General features: G+C 36.5%; 1 protein-coding gene across 3 annotated transcripts in view; it reads left to right on the top strand.

The window, feature by feature from the left end:
- The window catches only part of GLT1D1 (glycosyltransferase 1 domain containing 1), a 106,364-nt gene that overhangs the window by 67,203 nt on the left and 15,201 nt on the right, over positions 1-23,960 (top strand). For 2 of the 3 annotated variants that reach the window (XM_074205326.1, XM_074205324.1), the window contains 3 exons: positions 9,356-9,399; positions 10,112-10,232; positions 16,585-16,683. In XM_074205326.1, the coding sequence (XP_074061427.1) occupies positions 9,356-9,399; positions 10,112-10,232; positions 16,585-16,683 (264 nt within the window). The remainder of the gene's footprint in view (positions 1-9,355; positions 9,400-10,111; positions 10,233-16,584; positions 16,684-23,960) is intronic. The other variant, XM_074205325.1, reaches the window with a different exon arrangement.

The following is a 23,960-nucleotide window of genomic DNA, read 5'->3' as shown; positions in this document are numbered from 1 at the left end:
GATATATGATTATTCTCTTTTCCCTTTCCCCTAATCAGATGTACCTTCTTCCTCCTACCTCCCAAAGAGCAGATTCTATATTTGGAGAGCTCTAATGGTTGGGTGCTCTATATGTTTCTTTCCTGTCATAAATCTCTGCCAAGAAGTAATGATTTTTTTCAACCATTAAATATTGGCTTCTGTGTCTGTCATGTGCCCATAAGGCAGAGCTTTCTTGAGGATGGTCCTTTATTACTTTTCTCTGCTTCTGTTCGTTGCCTTTTCTAATCTTTGGTAAGAATTGTGTGTCTGGAAATTTAGGGAGATATGCTCAAATCACAATTCAGTTGTAGGCAAGGCTTCTTTATCTGTACAGTAGCACCCAGAAAACGACAAAAGCTGACTTAATTGTGCTTTAGAAATTTGTTTAATTCTCTTAATTTATAGTTTTGTCTTATGCAGTATCTCTTCAGAGAGCTGCAGGTACTTTTTTTTTAGGTTTTTGCAAGTAAACAGGGTTAAGTGGCTTGCCCAGGGCCACACAGCTAGGTAATTATTGTCTGAGACCGTATTTGAACCCAGGTACTACTGGCTCCAAGGCCGGTGCTTTATACACTACGCCACCTAGCCGCCCTGCAGATACTTTTTTAAAAAAATTATTTATTTAAGGCAATGAGGTCAAATGATTTATCCAAAGTTACATAGCTAGACATATTAAGTGTCTGGGGTTAGATTTGAACTCAAGACCTCCTGACTCCAGGGCCAACGCTCTATCTACTTTTCCACCTAGCTGCCCTGCAGATGCTTTTCTATGACTTTTCAATTTTTTTTAGCTTCAAATTGTAAGAGTGATTAAAAAAAAGAAAAAAGAAGCTAAAACAAAAATGACAGCTTATAATAGAAAGTAGATGTGGATTCCATTTTCTATATATCTGTCTAGGCTATCTCTATATATGTTATAGTCAAGTTGTTTGAATGGAATCTGACATAGGACATGTGACAATCAGGGCAAATTCTAATATATACCTTTAGAGATAGGATTAGGGAACCTGTAGGAAAGTAAACATTGTCCACAGAGAGCCACCATGGCAACATCATCAAGGATAGGTCATATCAGACTAATCTTATTTTCTTTTTTTGACAGAATTTCAAAACTACCAGGTCAGGACAATGCCTCAGATATAATTTATCCAGATTTCAACAAAGGCTTTGATAAAGTGTCATAGGCTATTCTTGAGCAAAGGTCATTGCTATGTGGAATAGACAGTAGTCCAGGAAACTGAAATTGGTTGAACATCTGAACCCAAAGAGAGTTTTTAATGATTCTGTGACAGCTGGGAAGGCAGGTCTTCAGTGGAGTGCTCCAGGGTTGGTATTTGATCTTCTGTCACTTGTTATTGTCATTATTTTTAAATTAGTGACTCAGATAGTCATAGGTGGTATGCTTCTCAACATTTGTTTTGCTAAGGCTCTGGATGGCAGAGTAAGGATTTAAAAGAAACTCAACAGGTTGAAATAGTAGGGTGCAGTTGAATAAAATAACATTTAATAGTGGAAAATGTAAAATCTTACATTTGGATTTTAAGATCACCTTCACAAATGCAAAGTATAGAAAGTCATGATTCCATAGCAGATTGTCTGGGAAAAAAAACCTGAAGTTTTAGATGGTTCCCAAACCTATTATGAGCAATAACAGAGGAAAGTAAAACACTACCTTGGGCTGCATAAAGAGAAGATAGCATCTAGAAATAAGTAGGTGATGAGGTAATGGGCCTTGTATACTCTGCCTTGGCCAGCCCACATATGGAATATTATGTTCAGTTCTGAGTGTTGTAGTTTAAAGAAGAACATTGGTAAGCTGGAGAGTATCCAGAGGAGGGCAGCTTGGATAGTGCAGAACCTCATGTTCTTGTCCTCTGAGGTCAATTGAAGGAATTGAAGAGACAAGTGGTGGAGAATACTTGATAATCATCTTCAGTATTTTAAGATTGCACTGGAAGAGGGATTGATTATCTGCTTGATCCTAGCAAAGGAAACCTAGGTTCACGGTTGGAAGTTTCAAAGACGCACATTCAGATTTGATGTAAGAGGAAACTTGCTAATAACTAGATAGGACCCAGAGTAATGGGCTGCCCCAGAGAATAGTGGGAATTGTTTCCCCTCAAGATTTTTTAACAAAAACTCAATGACTATTTGTCTGGGATATGGTACAGGGTATTCTATTTCTAATGTAGATTTCCCTTTAAATCTGAAATTCTGAGATTTTCAAAAGGGGTGGGAGATCATCTTAAGACCAAGACGCCTTGTCCACAGCTCATTGGTTCTGTCTTTGTGGCCTTGCCCTGTTCCAGAGCATCTTCTTCAACTTCAGGATGGTTGGAAGGGGAAATGTTCTTACCCTGCTCTAGGACCAGGGTTCTGAGGTCTCTTTCTCTGCTTTATACCTCCCTCATCATACTCCTTCCACTACTGCCTCTGCTCCCTGCCCAAAGAGCCAGGCAGTGATCCATCAAGTCCAAAATGTGGATATTTGTCTATTTTTGAGCTTGCATAGACTCATAAAATATTATAGCCAGAAGAAACCTTAGAAGTCATCCAATTCTGACTGCTTCACTTTAGAACTGGAAACTAGGAGCAGAGAGTTGAAGTGATTGTTCAAAAGCAAAGACATGTTAAGTAGCAGAACTGCTAGCGTCCTCTAGTTTCAAGTATACTATGCACTTCATTCTGCTACATGCATGGCATAAGAATTAATGTAGATATTTATCAGTGTCCAGCAAAAGTATGATCCTGCCCTTTGTCAACCATATTTAGAACACACACCATTTATTTTAGGTATCAAAGAGAAACCAGTATTACTCACTATTGGTATTCTTTGCTTTCTTCCTTTTTTCTTTTAAAGTTCTTTTAACTTTTAATTCAGACATTTTAATTCCTATATTGTTTCTGCTTATAAGGGAATCATGACTGGATATATTTTTTGAGGTTCCATGACAAATAATATAATATGAAAGTATGATAAGAAATTATCATGGGAAATCTTTCAACTTGCCTAATCAAATCTAAATTTATTTTCTTTAATCTTAAAAGTAGAAGCTTTTTTTTTTAAATTAGAAAATGCATATCTATGGAGGAAATATGGATTTTCTTTTTTGTTTATGATAGCTATTGCCATGTAAAATGTCATAATGTGTTTTCATTAAGTCAAAATGTCTGCCCTTCACTTTGAATTTGCATTTTGTTCAAATCCACTGCAACAAGAGAGTTGAAAAATGACCTTAAATAGAAAGTAAAGCTAGAAATGGACTAAAACAGTTTAGTTTTTACCTTTAAAGGTTAAACTTATACTACCTGTAGTTAAGATGTAAAATATTGCATTGGTCTTTTAAGATCTAATAATTCACTTATACTAGATGAATTGTGTTCTAAATAAATGATCACAAGAATAGAAATCCAGAATGAATATCTTAGAAAACAAAGGAATAGATTATATAACATCTTAATGTACAGAGGAGATTAAAACACATAGCAGTTACCCAATAAAAGTTTGTGGAATTAGAAAAATCATCTTGAACATGAGTATTATATCCTTGTATATCAAGACTGATTCATTTGGGGGTCTTTCCAAGTATGATATTAGATTTCATTATTTGAAGGAAAATTTTAAATATTAGGCCTATAACCTAATTCATACCTATAGGACAGAAATGAGAAAGAAAAGAGCAAGCTTCATTGAAATTATGATTTTCAGTGCTGGAAAGAATTTGAAGTCTCTCTTGTCCCATTCTGACCCAAAATATAATGCCTTCTACAGCATGCCCAACAAATGGTCACCTAACCTTTGTTTGAAGAATTCTGATAGAATTTATAATCTAGGGCCATATTGAACAGGTCTAGTGTTAGGTCTTTTTTTTTTCCTTCTCGATATCTATCTTTAATCTGTTCTCTGACGCTTGACTTGTTTCTTCCAGTTGTGAACAGTTGTATCTTTGATATCTATCTAATATATCATGCAGCTGTTCCCTTAGAACTTAATTTTGGTGGATGGTGCTCCACCATAGGTGAAAGGTGTATGTTCTCAGAGCCAAAATTTTCCAGAATTATCTCCCATGGTTGCTAACTCATTCCAAGTCCCAGAAAGCTCATTGGAGTGAACTTAAAAAAATAATTGTTTCCCAATAAAAAAAAATTACAGCTAGTTTCTCTGATAAAGTCAAATTTGAAGTGGTCAAAAGCAAATTTTCAGAAGAAATCAAAGCTATTTATAATTATGTTAAAAATGCTAAAGCAAATTAAAACATTCTGAGATATAACCTCACAACTATCAAAAATGGCAAATGTTAGAGGGGCTGAGGAAAAAATAGGTAAATTGGTGAACTGTTGATGAATCAGTAAATTCATCCAACCATTTCAGAGAATAATCTGGAACTTTGTCTAAAGGGCCATAAAATTCTGCATACCCATTAATACAGTAATACTACTACTCTCTGGTAGTCCAAAGACATCAAAGATGAAGGGAAAGAAAATATATGTACAAATTGAGTGATGGCTGAACAAGTCATGTCCTATGATTGTGATCGAATTTCATTGTGCCATAAGAAATGATAGAGGAGGTGGTTTCTGAAAAAATAGCAAAATCTATGTGAATTGATTCAAAGTGAAGGCAGAAGAACTGGGAGATCATTGTGCATAAGGTAATGTTGTAATGGTGATAAACTATGGAAGATGTGCTACAATGATCAATCCAGAGATCCAAGACAATTCTAAAGGCCTCCTGGATCAAAAATGTTAGCTACCTTCAGAGAGAGAACTTATGAACTATGAGTACAAATTGAAGTATAAATTTTCTCACTCTATTTTTGATAATATAGTTAATGTGGAACTTTTTTTAACATAATTTCACATGTATAACTGATATATTGTTTGCCTTCTGAGGGAAGGATGACAGGGAGGGAGAGAATCTGTGACTCAAGAATTGTTAAAAGTAAATTTTAAAAATTAATATTAATAAAAGGAAAGAAAGAAAAGGAATGCTTCCTTGAGTTGCCTTTGGATTTCTCAAACGATCCTCAACCTACTGCTTTCTCAGAAGGGAATCAAGAAACATATTGGTGATTTTTAAAGTATTGAGGACAAAGAAGCTAAGCAAAGAGGTCAAAATGGATATGGAACCATGCAATAAGCAGTAAAATGTCATGTTCTGCTATAGGGCCTTGGGTTGGGCATTGAGGGTTTACATAATGTAGAGGACAGCTGTTCAAAGTTAAATGGGGAGATAATTAGGATGTAGGTATTAGGTGAAGAGTGTCACAAAAGTGGCCCAGAATTCAGCAGGAAGTCGAGAGATGGTAAGTAGCAAAGCAGGAATGAACCCTTGTAACATTTGAGCTGGGAAAAAAGAAAAATCTTTGCTTTCAGGTGGAGAATGCTGGGGAATAGTACTGAAGAAACAAGCTCTCTGCATTAGGGCATAACAATAGATAAATAGGCTTAACATAGTTTTAATGAAACTACTGTTATGTAAATTTGACAGCACCTATTTCTAAACCATTTTTAGGCTTAAAAAGACAATTGGTGGGGCATAGTGGATAGAGCACTGACCCTGGAGTCAGGAGTCCTTGAGTTCAAATTGAACCTCAGACACTTAATAATTACCTAGCTGTGTGGCCTTGGGCAAGCCACTACCCCATTTGCCTTGAGAAACCTAAAAAAAAAAAGCTGTTGTTGAAAGTTTCTAGAAGTTGCTTTCAAATGCACCAGAATTTCACTCATATTTTATGCTTCCAAAACTATTTAATTATATGTTACAGATGAGTTTTCACCAATTCACCAGCCTTTCAAAGTAAAAAAAATAAATAAATAAAATGAATAAAACAATGACAAAAACAACTGCCCTATCACCCAAATTGTCAGAAAATTCACAAGTTTAAAAAAATGGAATCTAAATATCCGTTGCACGCTTAATTTGAGAATAATCTGTGAAATGAAATATTTGATGTACATAATAGCATTTTGTTAAGATTTATATTCCTGGAATGCTATTCTCTTTTTTCTAAGCACTTTATTTGAATTTCCTTGTCTGAACAATGTGTCAATGAGAGTCAATAATAATCAGATTGTGTTACTAACTCATCACTTATAAAAATAAAGATAGTACCGGGAATAGAATATGAGCTAAATGTATTCACACCCTCATCTATCACAAGGAAACTGGCATCTTCTGTTGTGCTTCCATTAATTTACAGATTGTGCCTTCACCTTTGTTTTTGGTTGTACTCATTGTTGATAACAGGAGAAAGGGGCAAATTTATTGGAGCAAAAGCAGACACTTGTCATGTTGCTGAAAAATTAGTTGTATTTGGATGAGTCAGATGTGCTAAATGGATGCTAGTTAGAAATCTGCCCTGCAGTGGTTTATGCTGTGGAACTTTTGTTGAAAAGGTCTTTTAATTAAGTTCTCTCTGTACTTCTAATAAGTAAACTTACTAACTTACTCCATGCAGGGAAGGAGATCTACCTTATGCTAAATTTGGCTCCTCAGCAAATAGAATTTTAGTGAGGTTCTAAAGCAGTTGAAGAATTGGTAGATTATATTTGTGATTTAGTTGAAATAGGGGAAAAATGACAGGCCTTTATTTAAAAAGAAATTGCCTTCAGGTATTAAGGAATATCTTTATTACTAAGCTTCAGAGAGTTCACAAGAATGATGATAGCAGTTATTGAACCAGCTAAGCATATTTGACACTAAGCTCTAACATGCTTGTGGATTTAGATAAAATTCCATTTGCTACAGTAATCTTATTCTTATTACTTTCTAGAAAGTCTTCTGTAAAAGAATTCAGGTAACTCATCCTTAATTAAGTGGTATCCACATGACTTTATTTCCCTTATAAGACTGTAAGCTTTTGGAGGGTAAGGAATTGGACCCTTTAAACTTGGCTATTTTGAAATGTTCCATTGTAGGAATCATTCCTGAGGATGAGAAGTGATTTCAGATAAATAGAACCTTCTGAAAATATGCTGAAGCATTTGATGCCTAGATATGTAATGGAAGAAAAATTTGAAATTAGGATTCTTAAAATCACCCGATTTTTGTTTAGGAAGAGGCTTGAGTAGTCAACTAGTCCAACCAAGTTTTGGGGTGGAAAAATTGTCATCGGTCTGTCATGCCATCATCCAATCTTGCTTGAAGACTTTCCGAAGGAACTGTTCCACTTTGGAATACTTCTTTTTATTAGGTAGTTCCTTCTTATGTCAAGCCTAGCTTTGCCTCTTTGCAGCTTCTTCCCTTTGATCCTACTTCTTACTTCTGGGTTTCAAACCAATTCTTCCATATGATAGCTCTTATCATAAAGCATGAGCATGTTCACAATCTCCCTCTTACTACCCTTATCTGTTTTCCCTTTTCTAGGGTAAGTCTCCAGAGTTCAGCATCCTCATATAGCAACATCTTGGTCATCTTCTTATGAATATTGACCATTTTACCAATGCCTTTCCTAAAATGTAGCACCCACAAAAGCTGAATGCAGTACCCCACTTGTGTTCTTGCCAGGCCAGAGTACCAACAGGACTATTGCTTCCTAATTTCTGGACTTGGTCTCTCTTAATGTTGCTTAAGTTTAGGCACTGTTTACTTTTTGGATGACCTGTGTTCTAACCACACTTTTGAGGATAGACTTGAGATGGGGAAAGTTGTTGGGATAATCCAGGAGATGATCAGGGAGAATCTGAACTATGGAGAGGGCTGTGTGAGTGGAGTGGAAGGAATGGATGAGGAAATATTGTGTAGGTAGAATTGATTAGATTTAGCATCTGATTAGATGTGGAGGGTGAGGGACAGTGAGGAATTGATGCTATCTCTGAGATTACGAATACATAGAACTGGAAGGATGGTGGTACCCTCAATAGAAATAGATCAGTGTCTTCTACAAATTTTATAAGCATTCTGTCAATGCTTTTATCCAAGTCACCAATTAAAAAATATTAACTAGCACAGGACCAGATCACAAACCACTGGGAAATTTGATTGGATACCTCCTTCCTAATCAACTCAAATGATTATTTTGGCCTGGCTAATTTAATCATCTCTAAGTCCATCTAAAATTGTACTATTTTCTAGCTCACATCTCGCCTTCGTTCCTTCTTTCCCACCACAATATCATGAGAAAATTTATCAAATGCTTTGCTAAAATCCAAGTAAATTATTTCCACCATGTTTCCTAGACCAATCAGTTTACTAAGTACCTTATTAAAAAGGAAAGAAATTAATGATGTTAGTGAAGCATCATCTATTCTTGGTCTCTTATGCCCTTTCTTGATGAAGCCCTGCTTGTTCTTTGGGAGCAATTCTCTTCTAGATATCCTGCGAATACATTCTATAATTTTGCCTGGAATAGAAGTCAAGATCTCTGACTTTTACATAGCTGATTCCATTAACTTCTCTGACAGAGTAAATATAATTTGTAATTATGCATTGCTTTTAAACCCTTGTAACAATTTTTTTTGTTGTGTTGTTTTTAAACCTGTATTTTAAAGGCAAACCCTTGCCTAATCTTTAGTCTAAGAATTACTAAAGGGGTTCCAATTTGACCTGGCCAACTAAATTCACTTAGTCCTCATGTGATGAAGAAAACCTTTCTTAGTAGTATTGAATTCGTTTCAGTGCAATTCCAAATTTAAAAAAAATCAACTCAATTTAGGATCATAGAATTACTATTTTCTAGTTGACCAAAAATGTTACCCATGATCTTGCTTATGGTCACACAGGTATTATATATGCAGATTCTGGTTTTGTGTCTAGGTCCTCTTGATTCCAAATTTAGCCCTCCTTTCTATTGCAAGATATTTTTGGATAAAACATTCTGTTGTTCCTTGAGGTTTTCATTTGCTTCATATTGGCTGAATACTCTTCTAACATGTTCCTTCCTTCCTAAAGGATAATTCAGGTTAAGTGGAATGACTTTCCTTCTTTCATCCTTTCTGTATTCTTTTCTTCCTCTCTTCCTCCCTCCCTTTCTTCCTTTCTTCCTTCTCTCCTTTCTTTCCTCCTTCCTTCCTTCCTTCCTCTCTCTCTTCCTTCCCTCTTTCTTTCCTTCCCTCTTTCCTTCCTTCCTTCCTTCCTTCCTTTCTTTCTTTTCTTTCTTTCTTTCTTTCTTTCTTTCTTTCTCTTTCTTTTCTTCAATAACTTCCTCTCATTTGATTTCTGGCCAGCTGGTGTCTGCCCCTTTTGGCTTGAATGCAAAAAATGCAGTTGTCTCTTCTTTCATCCTGAGTCCTGCTTCTGTCCTTAGTGTATGGAGTAGCAGACTAAGAGATGCATGTGACAATTTGCCATGTGACATTTTCCAGACTGTTCTTTATTATTTCCTTCTCCTAGGTTGATCCAGTGTTTACAAGTGAAGTGAAAGCCAGAGTGAAAAGGTAGGGGCACTGTTCTTGCTACGCAACTAAAAGAGAGTCAAAGAGTGAAAGCTTCTTTCTAGTTATTCTACAGAATAGAAACAAAGCAACAGGTCAGAGTTAATCTCTTAGCTTATATTTTAGGACAGGTGGCCACAGAGAGTCCTAGGAGCTAATCTCAAAAGATAACTTACAAAATTTGGCTTTGAATGTGAGATTTCCTTAGCTTTGAACCTTTACCTCTCTCTTTTCATATGAATTTGACGAGAAAGGAATGTCTGAAGAGTCTTCTACAATAGAATTCACTATCCTCATACAACTTTTTCTGGAGAATAATAATAATGATAACAACAACAATACTTACCATTTTATCACATTTACTATGTGGCCGGCATTGGATTAAGTGCTTTAAACATGATCTCAATTGGACATTTACAACAACCCTATGAGATAGGTGCTACTATCTTCATTTTACAGATGAAGAAACTGAGACAGGCAAAGGTGAAGTGACTTGTCCAGGGTCACACAGTTAGTGTATGAGGCTGATTTTAAATCTAGGTCTTCCTGAGAATGCCCATACACTTGCTACTGCAATACCAGTTGCCTGGAATCAACTATAATTTGTATTTATTCATAGCATTTTCTGGAAAAGATCATGGATCTTTTCCCTTTGCTCTCTCACCCCTGCAAGAAAGTCAAGGGACTTGCTCTTCATAACATGATTAATTTCTAGGACAGCTGGGGTACAATTGATGGGGGAGATGCCTCGAGAAGATCTTCACGCCATTGTGAAAAATTGCTTCGCTGTCGTGAATAGCTCCATTTCAGAAGGAATGTCAGCCGCAATTCTGGAGGTAATTATATATCACTTGACTGTTGAATGTGGGAACCTGAAATTGCCCATCACTCCTTGTCTTATTTATAGAAGCGAAGTCTTTGTCAATAAAGTTCTGCACATTTCACAACTGGGAGGGCAATGCTATATTTTCTGGAGCCTAAAAGTTCTTTTTTTTCTATAGTTGATATTTTGAATAAATCATTTTATTTCTTGTTGCTATTTCCCTCTTCAAGGGATAGAATAAACTCAAACCAGGAGTTTGTACAGTGCCCTTCTGCCTGTGCAAATATCTTTGTTTAGAAAGGAAACAGACTTGAGAGGTCTGAGTACATACTCAGACATTGAGATGGTGTGCTTCTGATAAAAATAGTCCTTCTTTTATTCCTTGTCCTGGCTACTTTGTAGTCTCTCAGAGACAGATAAGACATTTCCAGGGAGTGGTGTAGGGAAAACCTGGGAAAAGAATGGTAGATTGAAAAGGGAGAGTTCTAGTAGTTTCTTTTTATTTTTTAATTAATTAATTTATTTTTATCCATTTGTGTACATGCATATTTCCAAGTTAAAATTTTCCTTCCTCCCTCCCCTCAACAGGGAACAGTCAGATTGGCATTTTACATACATATTTTATTAAACATATTTACACATTAGTAGTTTTTGGCGATGTGGAATTAGGATTAAGGAAAGAGATACATAAGAGATAATTTTTATGAAGTGTTCATCAAATTTGAAAGGGTTGTTTTTTTTTCCTTTTTGTTTTGTTTTGTTTTTCTTCCTCTGGTTGGGGATAATATAATTCATAACCAGTCAAATACAGTTGTCCTGGCTCTCTGGACTGTTGAGAGGAGTTACTTCCTTCAAGGTTGTTGTTGATGTGTACATTGTTCTCTGAACTCTATTCCCTTCCCTTAATATCAATCCTGTAAGTCATTCCATACTTCTCTAGAGTCTGACCATTTATGGTTTCTTATAGAACAATAAATATTCCATAGCATTCATGTACCATAACTTGTTTAGCCTTTCCCCAATTGATGGACATCCCCTCAGTTTCCAATTCTTTGCCACTACAAAAAGAGCTGCTATGAATATTTTGGAGCATGTGGGACTTTTCCCACTTTTTACAATATTTTCTGATATAGTCCCAGAATTGAAATTGCTGGATCAAAGGGTATGAACAGTTTTATTGCTCTTTGGGCATAGTTCCATATTGCCCTTTAGAAAGGTTGGATCCATTCACAACTCCATCAGCAATGCATCAATGTCCCATTCCTCCCACAACCTATCTAGATCATCTTCCCTTTTTCTCATCTTGGCTAATCTAATGGATGTGAGATGATAGCTCATTGTTTTAATTTGCATTTCTAGTTCTAGGAGTTACTGACCTTCTTCATCTTCTGATTACCTACAGCATTGTTGGACTTTGAAGCAGACAGCAACAAAAGGGCTTCCCAGTGGCTTGAACTTCTCTATTTTTTTTAATGCCCATTGGTACCAATGACTAATCTAGTTGGGAAAGACATGGAAAACTAATAGGACTCTGGAGGGTATGCACAGGGTGTGAGAGCACACACATGTAGTTTTGGTGAAGGTGTGAAAGGGGTCATACATGAACCTTCTCAATATTTCCATTGTGATAGATCATAATACAACTTCATCTACTCTGGCACAATTGTGTGTAATATGTGAGATTTCACTTTGTGGTATTACTGATGCTCTCCATATCTGAGGATTCACCTTTAAATATACCAGAAGAGCAGATGATGGACAGTGTGTTACTAGAATTAAAAAAAAACTGCTACTAAGTACTAGTGCCACAACTTGAGCAAAATGACTTTAATATGGAGGAACCTAAATTTCATCCATCAGTAAATTTGGTCTTGTATAACAGCAAATCTTACCCCAAAACAGCTGGCTCTACAACTTTAGTTATTACAAGCCTCAGTGTGATCATGCTGGAAACCCTTGAGTGGTACATGGTGGGGGAGGGAGTGAGGCAGGGTAAGTCAACAATACTTTTCCCAATAGCAAGCATTTTCCAGACTTTGTTTTTTTGGTTCAACAAATCCTAGTGTCCTGGAGGATAAACTCAGGGTGGAAGGTCCTTGAGTAACTCCTTATAAAATCAGTAATTATTCTTTATTCTGTTATCAGATAAATAAGCTCTGCACTTTAGTCTTTCCATGATTAAGCTCAATTTACTATTTTTTAAGGTTTTTTTTTTTTTTTGCAAGGCAAATGGGGTTGAGTGGTTTGCCCAAGGCCACACAGCTAGGTAATTATTAAGTGTCTGAAACTGGATTTGAACCCAGGTACTCCTGACTCCAGGGCCGGTGCTTTATCCACTACGCCACCTAGCCGCCGCTCAATTTATTATTATAAATGTAGCATTTTGTATTAGGAAATAACAGCATATGAGCTATTTTGCTTATCATCTCTAACCTACAAAAGAAGGCTCTAAAATATTTGTTAACTTGCATATAAAGTATTGTGATATGTTAAAAGCACAAGTCAAAAAAAGATTAAATCATCATGTTCTCAGTGCTAGGTGACACTTGGATGAAGGACATGAAGTCCAATTTAACACATTCCTCTGCAACCTCCCTGATAAATGTTCAACTTCTGTCCATATGCATTGTATTTTCTAGTTCATTAAATACATTTCTTGCTTTTATATTTCTTGTTCTCTTTTATTTTATGTCTGCATCAGTCCTGGCCGAGTTATAATTTCATCACAGTATTTCTACCATACTTCTATTTATTGAGCCAGATACCAGTTAGCCCCATATTAAGATCTGAAAGACATTCTATTATTTTACCATTATTTTAGTCTTCCTAAATAACTGCTCAGAGTTGAAACCGGGGGGAAGAAATAAACCATTCATTTTTTTTCTGACCTACATTGTTCATCTGATATTTTCCCTGAATATGATGTCATTTAATAAAACAAAACAAAAAAGAAAAAAGTTCACTCATTTCTGTCTATACAGTGAGAGGGAAAATTTCCATGGAGCAGAATCACTTGTTTTAGTTTTCTTCTCATGTTGCTTTCCCAATAAAGATGTAAAGAACACAAACATTTCTAAGGCCCATTGCCTACTGCTTAGTTTTCATTGTGTTTTTATATTTGCTATTTCTCTATAGCTGCTGTTTAGCTATCTAAATTCAACTTTGAAAAGTTGGCTAGGTGGCACAGTGGATAGAGCACCGGCCCTGAAGTCAGGAGTACCTGGGTTCAAATCCAGCCTTAGATACTTAATATTTACTTAGCTGTGTGACCTTGGGCAAATGACTTAACCCCATTTACCTTGAAAAATCCTAAAAAAAAAGTTGAATTCTTACAATAACAATCATTAGGTTTTCATGGAACTGATTTTTAACATGTAAATATTTCTCTGCCCCCCCCCCCCCCCCCCCTTTTTGCAAGGTAATGAGGTTAGGTGATTTGTCCAAGGTCACACAGCTATGTTATTATTAAGTGTCTGAGAATGGATCTGAACTCAGGTCCACCTGACTCCAGGGTTGGTGCTCTTATCCCCTGTGCCACCTAGCCACCCCTTTTCCCCTCTTTTTAAAAATCAATATTCATTCTGTAGAGGGAGTGGGGTGGAATTTGTTGAGATATTTGCTAGCATATACATGTCATCTGGCAATCTACTATCATTTCAATAGAACAATTATTTGTTCAGTTCATTTCTTTCTAAGGCAAGGCTATTCTGATTGCCTTAAAATGTCGATTTTGTGTTCTTAAAATCCTTAGCCCATCTTTGGCCCTAGATTTTTTTTTTATTAAATCTAGTCTGAAAAGTTTAAAATGTATGTATATCTGTGAAGTTTACTCAACCAAAATGCTTAATCATTGAATAAATATTTTGTGGTTTATCTTTTTTTAAAACTTCTGAAGGAAGTAATCTATTTGCTCCTCAATGAGATATATTTTCCAAAAGACATGTGAGAAATAAAATTCCATTTGTTAGCTTACCTCTCTTTGAGATAACCTTACAATAGCCAAAATTTTAAGTTTGGTTAGTGGGAGGGAGAGGGATAAATGTTAACTAAAATCTCTCTTTAGTGGGCTATGGAAACCATGTTTGACTTTGAAAAACTATCATGTTTTTAAGACACAGTAAAGCAATATAAATCTGATCAGGCTGTAGGATGCACATCAACTATTGAATTTAAACCCACAGAGCTTTGTGTGATTCCAGCTACTGGTTCTGTTCTCAGCTGCTGTCTATGACAAAGAAACATGATTATTTTAACAAGCAAAAAAGGCATTGCCAACAGGTGCAAAGCTTTAGGACTACAGGAAGCATATTTGGAGAGGAAAAACGGAAAGTGTTTAAAATTTTCACTGAGTCCTAGATCCTCAGAATCTGGAGTCATCTATTCCAGCCCAACCTTGGATAAGAGTATTTCTATAAGGTGCCCAATCAAAGTTCATATCAGGTTAACCAGTATCTACTGTGTGCTGGTTATATACACAGAAGCTACAAAGACAGAAATGAAGTGTCTCATGCCCTCAAGGACCATTCACTCATGTAGACCATACCAGCTGTAAGCCATGATGAGGGTGAAGGAAGACCAGGCAAGGAAAAGGTGAGGTCATAAGAAGGATGCCCTTACCAATGAGCAGTCAAAGTTGGGGGAATACTATGTCACTGCCCACTTTTATATTTATGGTATATTTATATACTTAGATTCTCCCAGAGTAGGCAGCTCTTCTTATGGCCAACTTCTCCAAGTAAGTAGATTCTTTTGGATTACGGTCACACTCTAAAGAGACCAGTTTAGAGTTGTAATCCTAGGAGAAATTGAGATTTTAAAGTTATTCAGTTATGGAATTTGTAAATTAGGATTATAAGACTGGTCATCTCTAGAAACAAATTCCAGCCCCATGATGAGAGCTCATTATTACATGGAATTACTGATATTATATGACATTGTCAGAACAAATTTCCTAAAGCAAGGCATTAAATCAAGCCACTTAACTTAACTCCATTCCCTAAAACATGGTTTAGCAAAAGCCTAATAAAATATTGCCCATAATGTGCTTTCTTCATTTATTCCTTGACACCAGATAAGAAGAGGTCAACTGTTTTTGAAAATTTAATAATTACTGAGCTCTCTATGGCATTTTAGGTTAGTAGAGGAATTTTATGTAAGTTAGCTCATGTGTATGTGTGTGTGTATGTGTATGTTTATATGTGTATTGTATATACATATTTATGAACACACACCTAACTTTTGCTGCCTCAGTTTCCTAAACTGTAAAATGATGACAATAGTAGCACCAGTCTCTCATGGTTGTATGATATTTGTAAAACAGTTGGCATGGTACCCGGCTGCCTGAGTAAGTGCTTACTGAATATTTTTTTTCCCTTTTTTCCTATCCTTCTGTGATCTGGGTGCTAGAGGACTTATTTGCTCAGTTATTTTTCAGTTGTGTGTGACTCATTATGAACCTGTTTGGGGTTTTCAGTCAAAAACATTAGTGATTTGCCATTTCCTTCCCCAGCTTATTTTACAGGTGAGGAACCTGAGACAGGCAAGGATAAGTGACTTGGCAGGGTCACACAGCTCATGTGTCTGAATTCACAAATAGAAATCTTCATGTCTACAGACCCGGTGCACTATGTACTGTGCATTCTAGCTTCTTTAGAAGTATTATTATTCCCCTTTTATTGATCAAGAAATTGAGTCCTAGGGAAATGACTTGTCTTGCCAAAGTCATAAGGAGCAAAACAACATTGCAACCCAAGCTCTTTCCATTTAGGTGTAAAGGTCTCTCCACTGCCTCCCTATGTTTCAGTGATGTTGGGTCAGTCCATCAACTCCTTGGAGAGTCTGCTTTGGGTACCTCTTTTTCAGAATGTTATTGACACAACAGTCCAGCACTTTCTACTTATCATTCTGAGGAAGGGAAGTCCTATGCAGGGTATAATCAACACCATCTTTCAGGCCCCTTCTTCATCCTGTCTGCCTGCCAAAGAAATACATTCAGGACTCATGGTGCTCATCTCACTTGTACTGAAGGAAAATGGCTCATCAGGGAAAGTAATGATGGTAATTAAAAATATATTCTCCAACCTGTCAGTGAATCAGTGTAAAATGTACCCTATGAGAAGAGGGTTTTCTCAGTGTCACCACAGTAATTGTGGCCAGAATGCTATTCTCATCGATGAATTTTCCAGGTTTCCAAATCCACTTACAGTGATTAAAAATTTAGGTCTTTCAATCATGTGACAAGCAGAATATTTAAACAATACCCTACCCCAGCCTTCATTCCTGCGTCTATGGAGGGAGTGCTTTTACAAGTTGGGTTCTTCTCTCTGCAAACAGCCCACCTATCTTTTCCTCCTTACCTTCTTTAGGCGATGGACCTGGAAGTTCCCGTGTTGGCAAGAAACATTCCTGGCAACAGGGCTGTAGTTAAGCATGAAGAGACAGGATTATTATTCTCCCATCCTCAGGTAATAAACACACCCAGGCCTAACTAAACATGTCAATAAAAGTTTATTTTCCTTTTGAAGGGGGAAATAATAGTCTTTCTGGTTCATCTGCCTGTCTGTAGATGAGAATGCATGTGTTGTTTTCTCTGGGGAAAAGTGATATTCCTGGCTTAACCCTTTCTGTGAATCCACATTCTGAACTCGTTCCACATGGGCATAGACAGTGAAATCTGCATTAGAAAAAGTAGCTTTTAAGAAGTACATAACAAATAAAAAAATTCCATTTTGGGGTACTAGATCATAAAACTATAGATTTTCAGTTCTTCAGAGGTCTTTGGATCAAACCCCTCCATTTTATAGTTGGGGAAACTGAGGCCCCAGATATGATCACACCTGACTAATCATAAAGGGGAAAAAAATCCAGGATTTGAACCTTCTATCTTTGCCTCCAAATCTAGTACTTCCCCCCCACAAATTTTAAACTTGTTTTAGACCTTGTACAAATTTTTTTAAAAATCATAGTTTCTTATTATTCTGAAACTGTGAACCAAAGAATCATGCAGTAAAATTTTTCCTAAAAAAATTACAAGTAACCCAAGTTGATGGATGGTGGTTATTTGCTTTCTGAATTATCAATAAATGAATTTTAATCCTTCCTCTAATTCCTCAAAATGCCTTCTATCCTCAACTCTCAGTGAAGGTGTGCTTTTGTAATACAAGATATTTCTGTCTTCAGCACAGGCAGGAAGGAAGAAACCTTGCTGACAAGAAAGACTTTTGCAAGGATTTGCAGTCAGGTTTCAACAGTGCCTTGTGTCGAACAGAGGAAGGAAGACTATTTGTGTCTTGTGATTTTGTGTAACTGCTTGTTAAGTTGTTCTTTTTAATATTTGGAAAGGCTTCTTTGGTCTATGAGGTTTACAAGTTTTTACCAGTTGCTGCTTTAGTCACACAGCATAAAACTTAGACCTACTGTGCCCACGAAATTTAAGCTACAGGTTCAAATACTTGTCCTTAATGAGGATCCAAAAAAGCTTGTCAAATGCTCCTTGATTTTCTCTCTCTCTCTCATATATATATATATATATATATATATATATATATATATATTTTAACAAGCTTTAAAAGGTTCACACTAGACAGCAGATGTCTCACAGTTTTTTTGTTAAATAGACATGCTCTTTGCCTATCACAGGGTAGCAACTGTTATAAAAACAAGTCTTTGAATTGTCAGTGACTATAGTTATACTAAAAGCTAAACTAAGAAACTCAGGTGAGATTAAGTAGTGATTTCATTACTACTAGTCTTTTAAAAATCCATTTGGCATCTAAATAAATAATGGAGCTAACAGTTTCTAGGGACATTCATTTATGGAGAGATCTATGCTTTCATAGTTAATAATAAAGTATTTTTAGGATTCAGGCTAAATCTTAACTTCATGCAACTATAGTGATTTTTCTCCCATAATTCAATTTGTAAAAGAAGCCATGGTGTTACATATCAAGATAAGCTTGTCCATCCCTACCCTTCATTTTCCTCATCTTTTCCTCTTCTGGAAGAATGGTTTCTATCAATCCATTCATATCTCTCTTGCCTCCTCAGTCTTTCCCATTGGCTTGAAGTTGTACTCCTGGGTCCATTTATCTTTTTTTAAAATTTTTTATCTATTTAAGGTAATGGGGTTAAATGACTTGCCCAAGGTCACACAGATAAGTAAAGATTAAGATTTGAACTCCAGGGCTGATGCATTATCCACCGCACCACCTAGCTGTCCCTTTAAGGGTATTTTGTATATTCCTGTCACCTACTTCTATGACTGTAGAGTCAGCTGATGACTCAGAGGGTAGAATTTTGGTTCTAGACTCAGGAAGATGTGAATTCAAATCAACCTCAAACAGTTATTAGCTATGTGACCTAGAGTACTTTACTTAACCTCTCTGCTTCCATTTTCTTATCTCAATCACCATGCTCAAATGATTGCACCTGCCTCCCAGGATTGTTGGGAAGCTCAACTGTGATCATATTTGTAAAAGTACTTAGTAGAGGTCACAGTAAACATTATGCAAATGCTTATTCCCTTCATTTCCCTACTCTGCCATTTCATCTTCTTCCTCTTCCTTTCCTCTAAATACAGGTATTTGTCAAGTGTTTGCTTTCAACCTTCTTTCCTTCTCTCTCTCTCTCTCTCTCTCTCTCTGGTTTTCCCTAGTGACATAGCTCAGTCTTTATATGGAAGACTGCTAGATCTATACCTATAGCCCTGACCTCTCTCTTGAGCATTTGTGCTATATTTTCAGAGGCCTGCTGCTTAGAACTATTGTTGGTTCTTAAAATTCTACATGTGTAAAACTGAACACATCTTCCTATCAACCCGCCCCTTCTCCTGACTTCCTTATCTCTGTTAATTGCATTTCTGTATTCCTATTTCCCAGGTCTCAGGAGCTTATTATCAGCTTTGCCATATTCCTTTCCCCCCTGTTCAGGTCTAATAGTTTTGTTGATTCTATCTAGGGAAAACTCTTGATTATTTCTTTTCTCCTTCACATAAGTCTTGTTCCTTCCTTTCATTTCTTGCCTGAATTTCTGCAGTACTTTTCTAAATGATCTTTGTCTTCATTTTCTCTCAATTCCAATTTATCTCCTAATTTCCTATGAGGGTCATGTGTGATTGGGTATAATCGTGTCAATCCCCTTGCTCCAAGTTTGTTCATTTACACCCAGCCTCAGACCCCTCAGTCCCTTCACTTCTGTTTGCCTCGGTTTCCTCCTTTAAAATGTGGGTGATAATAATGATGATAGTTAGCTCGCAGGACTGTTGTGAGGATCGAATAAGATAATATTGATAATGTGCTTAGCGCAGCGATTGCCACATACTAAGGCTATTATCATTATTGTTATTGTTGTCCCATTTCATCCCTTGCCCATCCCAATCAACTAGTCCATTCTCTCTTTCTCTCCTGCTGCTCTCTCACCACCGTGCCTTTATCCATATTGTTCCCTCTGCCTACAATGCCTTTGGTTTCCCCAACTTTGCCTGATAGCCTGGAAATTCCCCCAAGGATTTGTGTTCTAGTGACCCTTTCCAAAGTCCTCTAGTGATCTGCACTTCCAATCCCTCTGAAGTCATTTCGAATTTCTTCTCCGTGACCATAGAACTCTGTAATTCTGGTGTAGTGTCACACAGGCTCCCAGAATCTTTGTCATTCCATGTTTTATTTTGCCTGCTGATATGCAAGCTCCCTGTGGCTTAATCTTTTTTTTTCCTCTCCCATAATCTTGAGTTTAATAAATATTTGTTGAATCGAATCAATTATTTATAGATACTGATCAAACTCTTAATGACACATTCATCATATGTATCCACAATTAACCTTCTCTGGAATACTTTTGTTCATTTTGGTTGTCATCTTTTAAGATGTCCACATCCATGGCAATAAAAACTCAGTTTTCTGGTTTTTCCTTCCTGAATATCTGTAGAATCTGTTTAGTGAGGTTTTATGATAACTACATCACCAGTTCTCCCTTGCCTTTCCCTGGTAATTCAACCCATTGCCAGATGTTCTCACCTGGAAATTTTTACATATAGTGTCTGCATCATTTTTGTAGACTGAATTAGCAAGATCGTGTGATTTGAGGGGCATCACAGTCTGCTTGTTCAGTCATTTCTATCATGTCTGACTCTTTGGGACCTCATTTGGAGTTTTCTTGGAAGAGATACTAGAGTAGTTTGCCATTTCCCTCTCCTGTTCATTTTACAGATGAGGAAACTGAGGGAAACAGGACCAAGTGACTTACCCAGGCTCATTCAACTAGTAAGAGCCTGGGATTAGATTTGAATTCCAGAAGTTGACTCTTCTTCACCTCAGGTCAAACATTCTATCCACTGCACCACTCACCTGCTTTTCACAGTCCTCCCTGCTGTCAATATATTCCTTACTAGCTATAATAGTATTAGAAATTCCTATTTGTCAATCTTTGGGATATGACATTTTATTTCAAAAAGTTCCCATGCATACTGAAATACATCATCTAGAAGGGTGATATAATAATATAATTAATATAATATATAATACATATGTGTATAAAAGAGAATGCAAGAGAGATGAATTGATATTAGTTCAAAGACTATTTTATAATTGAGTAGAACCTTGATAAAAGGACATTAAAAAGATAAGTTTTGATTTGGAATTAGAAAGGGGAAGACAATGCTTTGATGGATTCATGATTCATAAATATGGGTTATTTCCACCAGTTTATATCAGACCCTCAGTGATGTCATAAACCATATGTCATATATTTCAAGCTGTAAAGGAGGGACCACAGAGGACCTTGTTTAGGCCCCTTATTTTAATGATGAGGAAATTAAGACCTGATAAGGTAAAAGGCCTTATCCAAAATCATACAGGTAGCATTTGACAGAAATGTTTAAAACTAAGTCTTCTGACTCTAATTCTTTTCTCTTAATCCATGTGATTTTTTTGCATAAATCGCTTGAAGGAAGCTGTCCAACATGATAAAAGTTTTCCTTCTTATTCTTAGGATACCTCAATGCCAACAATGTAAATACTTGGGCCATCTAGCACTTTCTTGTTTTTTTTCTACTATGTATCTGGTCACCTTCTTTACCCAGACCTCAAGGACCTAATTCTTTCTTAGACAATATGGTTGCAGAACTATGCAAGGACTTCTGACCTTAGGGATTTGATGTGATGCAAAGTGTTGAGTCATAGAAATCTCAGAGTTGGATGCAGTCTTTTAATATAACCTCCCAGCCTATGCTTTGATATTTCCAGTGCTTAGTAGGAATTTGGAAATTCTGGATTGGCACATAGCTGTATGGTCAGAATGGAAAGAATTTGGGAGTCATAACCACATCTGAGTTGGAAGGACCTCAGAGGAGATCTAGCCCATTGCACCTCCTCAATCTCCAATTTTCTGACATCCGATCTAGATTCACCATTTACAATTTCCACATATTTCTTCTATTTCTGCTCTCAGAGGTTAAGCTGATTGGGAACAGCCTTTCAAGTACTTGAAAACAGCTATCTTTAGTTCTCTTTTCCAGGGTAAATGCTCCCATTTCCTTTAGCTAATATTGAGAGGGTGAGAATTCAAGGGTTTCATCATCCTGATAATCCTCTTTACCTGAACAGGGTTCTTTCTAATGTCTTTTCATCATGCATGTCTGGAAGTCTTCTATTTTCATTAAGTATTATTTCCTTCCCTGTAGGATTATACCCAGGTTTTCTGGGTAAATTTTTTTTTTAGGTTTTTGCAAGGCAAATGAGGTTAAGTGGCTTGCCCAAGACCACACAGCTAGGTAATTATTAAGTGTCTGAGACCGGATTTGAACCCAGGTACTCCTGACTCCAGGGCCGGTACATCCACTACATCACCTAGCCGCCCCTGGTAAATTATTTTTGATAGTAAATCCTAGCTCCTTTGCCTTCTCTTAAAAAACCAAATTCTCATCCTTCTGCTCCTCTGTTGTGGTAGTTGCTAAATCTTGTTTGATATTGTGATGCCACAACATTTGAATGATTCTTAAAAGCTCTGCAATTTGGCTATGGTATTCCTGTGAGTTTTCCTTTGGGGATCTCTTGTAGAAAGTCATAAGTGAATTCTTTCACTTTATATGTTACTCGCTGGTTCTTAGATACCAGAGCAGCTTGCTTTACCTTCAAAATTTCCTTTTTGTTTTTTTCTAAGGGAAACAAGACATTTAGGGTTAAGTGATTTGCTCAGGATCATATAGCTAGTAAGTATGGAATGTCTGAGGTTGGATTTGAACTCAAGTCCTCTTGATTGTAGAACCAGCGCTCTTATTTTCTCTGCCACTTACCTTACCTTGTATAATATCTTGAAATATGATATTTAGACTCTTTATTTGATTGTCCTTCAGGTAGTCCAGTAATTCTTATTCTTCCTTAGTCTATTTTTCAGGTTAATTGTTTACCAATGAAATATTTCACATTTTCTTTTCTTGTTTTTCATTCTTTTGACTTTGTTTTATTGTTTCTTTATCTCTCATGAACTCACTACCTTCTACTTAATCAATACTCATTTTTAAGGAATTATTTTCTTCAGGGTTTTTTGTTTGTTTTTGTGCCTTTTTGAGCAAATTAGTAATTTTTTCATAATTTTCTTGCATTGTTCTCATTTATTTTCCTAATTTTTTCTCTATTCTTTTTTTCATTTTTAAAAATGTCTTTCTTTTGTTCATTTAGTTTTTTTTCTAGGAATTCTTTCTTAGACTTGTGTCCAATCTACGTTTTTTTCTTTGAGACTTTATTTCATATTGTTGTTTTCTTCTGAGTTTGTGTTTTGATTTTCCCCATCACCATAGTAGCTTTTTATGATCAGTTTCTTTTGTTGTTGTTCTTTGCTCAATTTTCCAGTTTATTTCTTGACTTTGAACTTTATGCTAAAATTGGACTCTACTTGCCTGGGACAGGGTGTTGGCAATAGTGTTACAGTCCCAAGCCTCAGGATTTTTTGCAGTGGTGTTTCCCTAACTAGTTCTCCAGGTTTGTAAATGTTTGTTGTTTCTAACATATGATCACAGCTCTTCTAGTCTACATTCTTTTTATTACCTAGGAAAAGCTTCTGTTCCCTTGTGATCACATCTGCTAGCACTCCTCTCTGCCCGGGAAATGCAATTTGGAACTGGGTAATGGGCAATAGAGTTTCCAAATGGCTCTCAGTCCCACTGCAGTTCCTACACAGGGTGTCCTCCCATTTCTTTCTGACTTGATATCAAATCCCTTATTGTCTCTGAGTGGTGAGAGCTCCTGGAATTACTGCTGCTCCTTGCTCTTGCCAAAAACGTTTCACTCTGACCTTTTATTGGCTTTGCTGCTCCAGAATTCAATTTAATATGTTATTTTAATGTTGCTTAGAATATGATCAGGATGGAATGGGGGGTAACAGTAAAAAATGTACAGAAATGAGGAGCTGACCATAAAAGTTCACAACTATATGGCAGAGAGAACCCCCCCCCCCACTTCACCCCTGTAGCTGGCCAGTATCACCATGCTAGCTCTCTGCTGGATTTGTTTGGATTTATACCCAGGACTTTCCTCTATGAACAAAGAAAAATTATATTTTACATTATTTTGGTTCCTTTCTCATGGGGGAGATTCAATGCAAGGGCAAGAAGCACTATTATCATTGCAAATCTCTAGGCAAGTTTGCCTGGAATACTTCTACCAGATCACCTTGTCTCTTCTCCTTCCTAAAGTGTTTATTTTTTTTAAACCTGGAACTGAATACAGAGCTCCAGATGTCATCTGTCTAG

The sequence above is a fragment of the Macrotis lagotis genome, chromosome X (genome assembly GCF_037893015.1).
Source record: "Macrotis lagotis isolate mMagLag1 chromosome X, bilby.v1.9.chrom.fasta, whole genome shotgun sequence".
Taxonomy (NCBI): Eukaryota; Metazoa; Chordata; class Mammalia; order Peramelemorphia; family Peramelidae; genus Macrotis; species Macrotis lagotis.
The sequence above is the reverse complement of the archived record's forward strand: the minus strand, read 5'-3'. Positions and strand labels throughout refer to the sequence as shown.